The sequence below is a fragment of the Phaethon lepturus genome, unplaced genomic scaffold, assembly GCF_000687285.1.
Source record: "Phaethon lepturus isolate BGI_N335 unplaced genomic scaffold, ASM68728v1 scaffold54451, whole genome shotgun sequence".
Lineage (NCBI taxonomy): Eukaryota > Metazoa > Chordata > Aves > Phaethontiformes > Phaethontidae > Phaethon > Phaethon lepturus.
This window is the reverse complement of record NW_010518099.1, coordinates 1-9,661: the sequence shown is the minus strand read 5'-3', so window position 1 is coordinate 9,661 and position 9,661 is coordinate 1. Positions and strand designations below refer to the sequence as shown.

The 9,661-nt window shown below is 40.9% G+C and overlaps 1 protein-coding gene across 1 annotated transcript; it reads right to left on the bottom strand.

The window, feature by feature from the left end:
• Positions 1–5,876: 5,876 nt before the first annotated feature.
• ZFPM2 (zinc finger protein, FOG family member 2) lies at positions 5,877–9,354 on the bottom strand (the record flags this gene model as incomplete). The annotated part of the gene is made up of 1 exon (XM_010296587.1): positions 5,877–9,354. A coding segment is annotated over one exon (2,492 nt), but the record flags the coding sequence as incomplete, so codon positions are not given.
• Between the last annotated feature and the right edge of the window lie 307 nt (positions 9,355–9,661).

Sequence of the window (9,661 nt, the reverse complement as noted above, 5' to 3'; positions counted from 1 at the left end):
AACTTCTGGCACACAGAAGTTTATCTTCTTAAAGCAAGGGAGTTGTTAGTGAATTTGAAAAGTTGAGCAGAAAACTGTTTTGATTAACAGATGGGCTTTCAAAACAGTAGGAATGCAGGTAGTCCTGAAAGGCGATTACATTTACATACAGTCAGCACTGCAGGATGATATGAAGTAAGAACACCTACAACGGGGAAAGCAGAGATGAAAACTAATTCTGAAGGTATTTCCAGCTTTATCCAATTCCAGCCATCACACTTGTGGCTTCCCTTATTCAGCACCCTATCCAAAAGTTTGAAAGGAGCAACTGTTACTCAGAGCCGTATGCACCTGCAGACAAAACTGAGCGCTAGGTATGTGAGCTATTATTTCTCGTTAACTGTGCCGTGAAAGGTTCCTGCCAGGCTGAGGCGTTTAAGGGAGCGGTGCGAGCGCTGCGGGACTGATGCCCTCCCTGCGCTCGCCCTCGCACTGCCCTGCAGCCGGGCGGGCAGCAGCTGCCTCTCATCTCCTCGCTGGTAGAGGCCACCAGCCTCTCCAACACACCAGCTGAGGTGGCTCCGTTCACCTGCCTCCACCCTGAATCGGGCACCTTGATTCAAGATGGATTAAACAATTAAAAAAAACCCCAATAGAACACAAAACAAGTACAAAACCAACTAAGCTGGCAGGTGGAAAAGAGAAGTGCTGGGCAATTGAGTTGGTAGGTAGGAGCAAATATCTTGGCCTGGGACTTGTGCAAAGCAGCTGACAGCAGAAAGGAGAGAGAGCAATTTTGCCAGGAGCACATTTAAATTTGGAAGTGAATGAATGTGTCATCGCCCTCCATGCACCAGTTACCTACGCAACGAGGATTAAAGGATCTGGCTATTACTTCTGCAACAAAGAATTTGTCTAATCGTCTCATTCAGCTGCTCATGATCTAATCTTAATCTAGTTTAGGTTCTTTCCCTCTTTTGGACATGCTTGCCTCTATGTATGTTTTATATATAACATATGTGTGTCTGTGTATACAGTAAGAAAAACATGTATTTAGAGGTTGAAATTGTCAGAATTATGGTTTCCTCTTCACCTCAGCACAAAAGCTCTTGTCCCATGCTTCCAGCCACAACTCGTTCATCTTGTGCTCCATGCTATGAAGAAGATTAATTATGTGAGTGCAGATTCCCTGCCCACCTCCCTGCCCCGTGCTCTGTTTCACTCCATACACAAATGCCACCAGTATTATTTGAGTTATTTTGCTGTGGCTCTATGGGGTCTCAGAGGGGTCTGGATTCACAGCACTGTCAGCGACCTACGTGGAAGACTTCAGATGTAGTCTGAAGAGACAACCTTCAGAGAGGAGTCCTTCAGAGAGGACCAGGCAAGATCACAGGTTAACACAGCTGAAGCCTGGGTATCTGGCTTATCTCTAATTTACAGTAAGGTCACACACTTCTGTGTGGTGACAGTTCCTGGCAGCGCAGTGTCCCGGCTGTGAAGGTGACCTGGAAGGTGGGAAGAGTTGTGGTTCTCTTCCTCATTGCCAGCCTTGGGGAAAAGGAGACCACCAGAAGCCAGAATCTTTGCACTGGCAATATTCAGCATTTGGGAGTGATCTTCCAAGGATTTTGTCTCATCCGTATTTTAGCCTCTTTCAACAGGCCCCCGAGGATGTGCAGAGTTTTGTTTTTGCAGTGCTGACACTTTGTCACTGCTGCCTTCTGCAGCCATCAGCATACCCATACTGCCTGCTCCAGATATTAACGGTGCTGATTCCCTTTTTCCTTGTCTTCTTTGCCCCTCAGTGAGATTATCCCCCACCACCCTTCTCCCTTGCACTCACCATGGAATTTTCCTTAAGCTGAGTTTTCCAAGCTGTTCAGAGCTCCACCTCAGCTCCACCTTTGTGGAGTGGATTCTGGTTCATAGCTTACGTACCTTCAGAAAAATGAATTAGCCCACCTCCACCTCACCTTGATGATGGCTCTGACTTTGATTTACTTTTTTATTTTCTACATCTTTTTTTTTTTAGTTTTTTTTTCTTTCTGCATTTCTTATACAGGGGAGCAATCATCCTATACATTCACCCGGACTGTGTTTAGGATGCGACTACTACATTCTTGGGGACAGTGTTAGACAACGAATGTAGTCAATAGTTATCTGGTAGAAATGAGAGACTGGGAGAGTTTGCAGTGTGGATCCACAGCAAATATCAGTGATATAGTTTTATGATTATTTGTAGCAATGACAAAATGTCACCAGAATCCTAATGTTATTACAATTAATTCAAGACAAACAGACAGAAGCTTGTAGCAATACCCTTTACTGCTTGCATTAGGTGTGTCTACCTGATTTATGGTTACAATGAAAAATATCACCATCCTGCAAAAAATTCAGATGGCGACGTGAGAGACTGCACGACAAATGTGTGAAAATCGTGATATGAATGGGGAACCACAACAGCCTTTCAAAGTCTGAATGTTAGGATACAGACAAATAAATGAGGCAGGCAGGGATGCGGCCACACCATTCATTCTGAGCACTGCATGTGGATGGGATGTTTTGTGAATAAGGAAATCTTCCTTAAAAAGCCAAAAAGTTGACCACAAAACCCACCAGGCAATCGGTACACAGGGAGTGAGGCAGGAATCGTCTCTTCTAAATATTAGGCCTTCATGTGGAGCAATTTTATTTTTTGTATCATAAACCCAGGAAATATTTTAATGCCTTTTGTTGAGCTATTCATCTCCACTCAATAGCCCCAAAGATTTATTCACTGACTCCAGCTGACAGGGATTAGTGGATCCAAACCATTTAGCCGAGGTGCTCTGCTTCCTGCGGAGTTCCAGGTGTCAAAGACTCACTAAGGATGGACTCTCTTTGCATAGGTGATTTGATAAATAATTAATAAACCTACAAAAACCTAAAAGCAGAACTAGGCAAGAGTCTATATTCAAGGGAAGTTTTTAGCAATTGGCAGTTTACCTGTTGTATTATCACCTTGAACAAATGCATAGGTATAATCTGAAGAAAATACAAATAATCACTTGGTCAGGGAACAGGTTTAAGTAGTTTATTCCTGTAAACAGTACTTATGACTTAAACATAGATGTGTTTAAAGCCCCCAGCTGGGATTAGACCAGTATTGTGCAAACTGGTTTAAGAGACAGGGGAGACGTTTCTGTCTGGCCAAAGTGTTTATGTTCTTATTTCAAATGAGCAAATTAAAAAATGGGTGCAATAAAGAAAGTGAAAAAATGGAAAACAGCATGTAAAGTTATGGAAAACATGGTTCTTGAGCCCAGCTATGTGAGCAGCTATTTTTATTAAATGCTTTCTGGTTTTAAAAACTGTATAAGAAATGAAATGTCAGTAATCTGTATTTGCTACCCACTTATCTAGTGTAAAGTTTTACTTTCAGAGAGTGTGATGGTATAACTTCAGAGTTTAGCACGTGTCATAGTTGCTAGGTGCTCCAGTGAAGTGAGGAAAATGTGTAAAATGTGTATAAAATTGAGTAACTGTACCCACAGATGAACAGGTTGCGCTTGTTTTGAACTTGTAAAAATGGGACCGGTCAACCAAACAGGTGATTTATAAAAAAGAAACACTACCAGCTATATTCTGTTGTGTGAAAGCTATTGGACTAGCCAGTGGGAAGAACATAATGCAGCATGGCAGGCTTCAATTTACTTCTGGAATATATCAGGTACCCTCAGCATTTCCAGATCAGAAATGTTTTGTGATAAGGTTTTTTCCTTTCGGCACCACTTTTCAGCTAGGTACCCCCTTTGACCCTGATAATTCTCCTTTACTTTCTTACAGTCTAAAGACACCCCTAAAGCTTAGCAAGTGTAAATTACACCCCCTGTGGCTTTCTGACCAGCTGCACCTGAAAGTTTTCATCTATGCATGTAGATCTTTCAGAATTAGCTTATTTCAACCCAGATGTAATCACCTAGTCCTTTAAATCAATTCTGTACGATGTATAATCTTCAAACTAATGTTTGCCACCAAAAAGGTCGAAATGTACGATCTATCTTAAACATTGTGGAGTCTTAGATATATTGGTGTGGTATTTTCTAATAAATGTTTAATTGATAAGCGATTTGTCTGTTTTATTCTCCCTGTGTTTGTAACGCTTTTTCTCCTTCACAAGACTTATTATCCAAAGTATTTGCTATAGGACTAATTTTGGCCCTACTGAAATTAATGTATACACCTGTTATCTTTTTTGAGAGTGAGAATTAGCACAATTTTAAGCACTCTTGTTCTGTATTTAAAGCCCAGCTAACTACCAGAGTTGTTAATAATGGTTTTTGAAGTGTTTATTATTTTTGCTACTGGATCACATGTACCTACATTTACAAACAAACAGAGGATGAATTCAGTTCCCAAGTACACAGGGATGGGGCCACTGAAAGTCAGTGAGTGATATTGCGTACTCTTACGCTAGACTGCAACTGGCTGCTTAGCTGAAATACCATCCTTTTATGTATTATGTTCTGGGTTGTTTCTTTGGCTGATAGAAAAACTAAATTAAATACAACTATGTATCAGTACAGGCTGGGGGATGAAGGGATGGAGAGCAGCCCTGCTGAGAAGGACTTGGGGTACTGATGGATGAAAAGCTGGACATGAGCCAGCAATGTGCACTCGCAGCCCTGAAGGCCAACCGTATCCTGGGCTGCATCCAAAGCAGCGTGGCCAGCAGGTCGAGGGAGGGGATTGTGCCCCTCTGCTCTGCTCTGGTGAGACCCCACCTGGAGTCCTGCATCCAGCTCTGGAGCCCTGAGCACAGGAAAGACATGGACCTTTTGAAGCAGGTCCAGAGGAGGCCACCAAAATAATCAGAGGGATGGAACACCTCTGCTGTGAGGACAGGCTGAGAGACTTGGGGTTCAACCTGCAGAAGAGAAGGCTCTGGGGATACCTTCTTGCAGCCTTCCAGTACTTAAAGGGGGCCTATAAGAAAGGTGGGGACAGACATTTTAGCAGGGCCTGTTGCAACAGGACAAGGGATAATGGTTGTAAACTGAAAGAGGGCAGATTTTGACTAGACATAAGGAAGAAATTTTTCACAATGAGGGTGGTGAAACACTGGCACAGGTTGCCAGAGAGTTGGTAGATACCCCGTCCCTGGAAACATTGAAGGTCAGGTTGGACGGGGCTCTGAGCAACCTGATCTACTTGAATATGTCCCTGCTCATTGCAGGAGGGTTGGACTAGATGACCTTTAAAGGTCCCTTCCAATCTAAACTATTCTATGATTCTGTTTATGTGACTATTCAGGTCATAGTTTTGCTTTTAAATTTGTAGGATGAAAAATGCATCAATAGGTCACTTTTATAATTTTTTTTTTTAATGGAAACAGTGTATAGGAGACTGAACAACTGCAAGTGAAAAGTATTCATTTTGCATTAGTTCAGATTTTAATATGACATAAATTATTGAATAGTATTTCTGCACTGAATTAGTGGAGCAAACTGCTGTTCTATTTAAATGAAGGTTATTGTTTTTCATATAAGACCACTGAACACATAAAGAATCATACCAGAAGTGTTATGAAGCAGATTGTTCCACTGATTTTGACATATGGAGGTACTGTCAGGGAAGTATGTCTTCCTTCAGTAAAGGGAACAGCCTTCCTGGTTTCAGACCTTCACATTCTAAGTTTTAGTTCACTGGGTTGTCTTAGACTTAGTTGTGTTAGCGACCTGTCAGCAAGGACTCCCTCGAAGTGGAGGCATCCTTTGTACTCATTTTCTCTTTGAACACTTTGTTTCCATTGAAGATGTTAACCTGTTCCTAAGGGCTTCTTTACAGTTTGTGAGCTCTAAATCCTCCTTGAAAAACAAAATAAAACAAATTTAAAGAAATTACTGCCAAACATCTCCAATGATCTGGAATTTTATTCCATCCATATACATGCATAGTAACAACATTTGTTGAGAAATTATTTCTATCAGAAGTAGAACATTATCTTTGTGATCACCAGTTGCAGTATTGCTACTCTTATATTTAAATATATCTTATATATGAATTAGATTCATAATTGCAGCATTGAGTTTAGGGTTTTGTTTTAGACTGTGCCTTTCAAAAGATAAAACTGATTGATATGACCTCATTACTTACAATACTGCTTCCAGTAATTTTGTTCATTCTTTATAAAGTATTGCATTTAACAGCAAAGGTTTAAAAATTGAGACAGAGATGCATCAGCAAAAGAAAATACAAGTACTATACAAGAAAAAAATTGCCATCTTCATTTAACGTACGTTTCAGATTAAGAAAGTGGACAGAAACATACTGCTACATACAAATGCAAAGCCTAATGACTAAGGTACTGTATCTGCTAAAATATAAAGTGCAAACTGAGCCCAATTGTTCAAAAAATTGAAATTTTAAGGCGAACTTTACAGCATAGTTGAAACTTCTTTGCAAGTTATATTTTAGCATATACATACATCTGCAACAGCATATAAGAAAAAAAAATCAGGATACACAAGTGCTTTTGAAGCTATTTCTAAAATGCTTTTCTGTATTGTTTGTGACTATTTTCTTTAAAATCTACTATACAGTGCAAACCATATGTGCTACACAATAACTATACAATAACATTACAAATGACTTTAATATAAAGTTTTTAAATAAAAAATAACATAACTACAGCTATGAATACTGCTGGTAAAATAAATTAATATTTTTGAAAATGGCACCAATAATACACTTTACTAATGGACTGTAATGAAATTACACCTTTAAGTCTTCAACTCAGCGACAGTGAAATCTCCTGATTGTCCAGATGTAATTCAAACAGCTTGCTTTAGACTGTATGGAACAATATGCTAAACACAGGTACCAAAGGGGACCAATTGTTTCATTTGACATGTTCTGCTGCATGTGACGAGCAATAAAACTTCTTATGAGTTATAAAGTTTGAAAGGTTGTTGAACTGGATGTCACACAGTCGGCAATACTTTCCACTGGTTGGGGCCTGGGTAGAACCATTCACGCCTTTAGCTATACTAGACAACTGTTCCTCTGCTGTAGGAATTGCTGGAGAGACATTTTCATTTGCAGTTAAGGGATTCTCGGAGATCCAAGACGGAGACTTGTGCCCATCTTCATGCGTAGGATTCTGGGAAATGTTCTCTTGTTGCGGGTTTACGGCAGGTCTTTCCTCCTGTTTTAGTCCCCCATTAACTATTACCATGCCTCGGTTTTTTGGCAATAGCGGAAGAGACTCTTTCTTCTGCACAGCACATCCATTTGAAGGTGCCTGGCCTTTAGGAGATTCACTTTCTGTATTTGTGCTTTGATCTAAATCAGTATTATGAATGACGAGAGAACCAGAAATGTAATCACTTGGCTTTATTCCATAATATGGAGAAAGCTGATCTGCTCCTTTAGCTTTCTTTATTGCTCCAGGGTAAAGGCATTGTGGAAGAAACAAATGTTTGTTTTCTTCTTTTGTAGCAATAAGCTGGGCTGCTTCACTAAAGACTTTTAGTCCTTGAAGTGTTGCTAGGTGTGTGGAAAATAAGTTTCCGTTAGGAGAGGACTGTTTCGAGTTTCCATTTTTCTCACATTTGATTATGCTTCTTTCATAACTGACATCTGGGCTGTTTCTTTCACTTTCTGGGTTTTGGAACACCTTACTGTCGAGTTGTCCCAGGTCGTTACGCTGATGGGCAGTGACAGGGCAAAAATTCTGCTTGTGAGCCAGGTAGTTCTCTACCTTGTTAAAACTGATCTTGCATACGGTGCACTCATGGTAGTCCAGCAGCCTTTTGGGAGAAGTCGACGTCCTCTCTGATGGGGGTAAGCATTTTTTACTCAGATCTATTGGCACATCCATCTCCAAGCAAGACACAGTGGAGTGGGGAGTATCACACTTTGAAACAGGAACACACTTGTTAATAGACAGTGATGTTTCCAGATGCTTTGAAACTATTCCTGGGAAGATATCACATCGTGGATGGTAACATTCTCCAAGGCCCTCTGTTGACTCTTGAGTAGATGTACAAGGATTGCCAAGATTAGCCACTTCTAGAAATCGCTGTTGAACTAGTGGTGGCCTTTGCTCTTGCTCTGGTAGGCACATCTCATACATCTTCCTTCGCTTCCGGGTACGCATTGTTCTCTGCATGGCAGGCACTTTGTTGGAAGCGGACCTCTTCAGTGGGGGATCATGGCGAGTGGCACAGTAATACTGCTTGTGGACCATGTACGTTTCATGTCTGCTGAAAGTAATATTACAAGCTTCACACGTGGTCTTGTTAGGATCACTCTCCCCTTCTACTAAAGGAGCATTGGGATTCTTCACATCAGAAGGTTTTCCGTTTATCTTCTCATCGCTGTTGCTTGCAGATGACAACTTCTTAGATTGTGCTGTAAAGTCTTTTTCATGACTTTTATTGTTTGGTCCAATCAAATCTAAAACATTGGAAGAGTTTATGCAAGATGTCTGCAGAAGTTGATTCTCTGGATCTGAGGTGTGAGGAGCTGCATTCAGGATGCTTATAGAGCTTTGACCATTACTGGGACTTACAGCTTCTGGCATTTTTTCTGGAACACTGGAAAAATCTGGTGACTTTGCCATCTGCTGCCATCGGCTGCTGCAGTAATGCTTTTTGTGTACCAAGTAGTTGTCCAAATTATTGAATGTTATGTTACACTCAAAACATGTAGCCCCTTTGGGCATCAAAGGACTGTAAATTACAGGAGGATAATTGCTACTTCCATGCCTCAGTCTTCGATGGACCAGTTCAGACATTTTGGCTAATATCTCTGAAGCCTGAGGAACCACAGTGATGTCCTGGGGAAAAGCAAACTGGGAAAGAAAAGGTCCCATTGGAAAAGAAGGACCAATATTAGGCTGAACTGGCGATGAAGCAAGTCTTGGACTGGATGGTTCAGATTTTATTTTAGTGTATGAAAAACTCTGCTTATTTGTTGCAGGTTGCGTTTCTGGCCTCTGGTTTGGAAGGAAAAGTGGAGCCTTTTTTTCACATTTATCAAGCTCTGTATCAGAACTTGCATCTTTAGTCTGCATGGTCTTTTGGCTTTGGGGAACATCATTTCTGCTCAACAGGTCCGTTGCTGGCTGTAAACCTTCTTCATTTCCACTTGGAGAGTGTTCAATGTCACTTTCTCTCTGAATCTTGTTGCCAGAGACATGTAACTCTTGGTGCTGCAGTAGCTCCCTCTGAGTCTGGAAGCCAAAATGGCAGTGATTGCATCTAAAGGCAGCTTGAGTAAGATGCGAGAACAGGTGCTGATGAAAGTTAATCACTGAGTCTGCAGTATAAGTACAAACTGTGCATTTCAGACTAGCACCGGGAGGGAGAAATTCTTCCATTTTCACTCCTATAGAAAAGACAGGTAAAATACAAAATAAAGCGACCATTTTGCCCTTCATGAAGTATACCGGAAAATCAGTTGCATAGAAGGTACAAACATAGTGAGAACAACTAATTTTCTTCTGATGGGATAGTATTAGTCATCCTGAAATACTTCAACTGGTTCAGAATTTCTTTCCTAGAGGATATTTCCAGACTTCTGCTCTGCTTTGGAGAGCCTTAGTATCTGCATGCATTCAGCAGAGATGAAGGGAAAGAAAGAACAAGGGAAAAGATAAAAATAGACCAGGATGAAGAGACAGATGAGACATTCT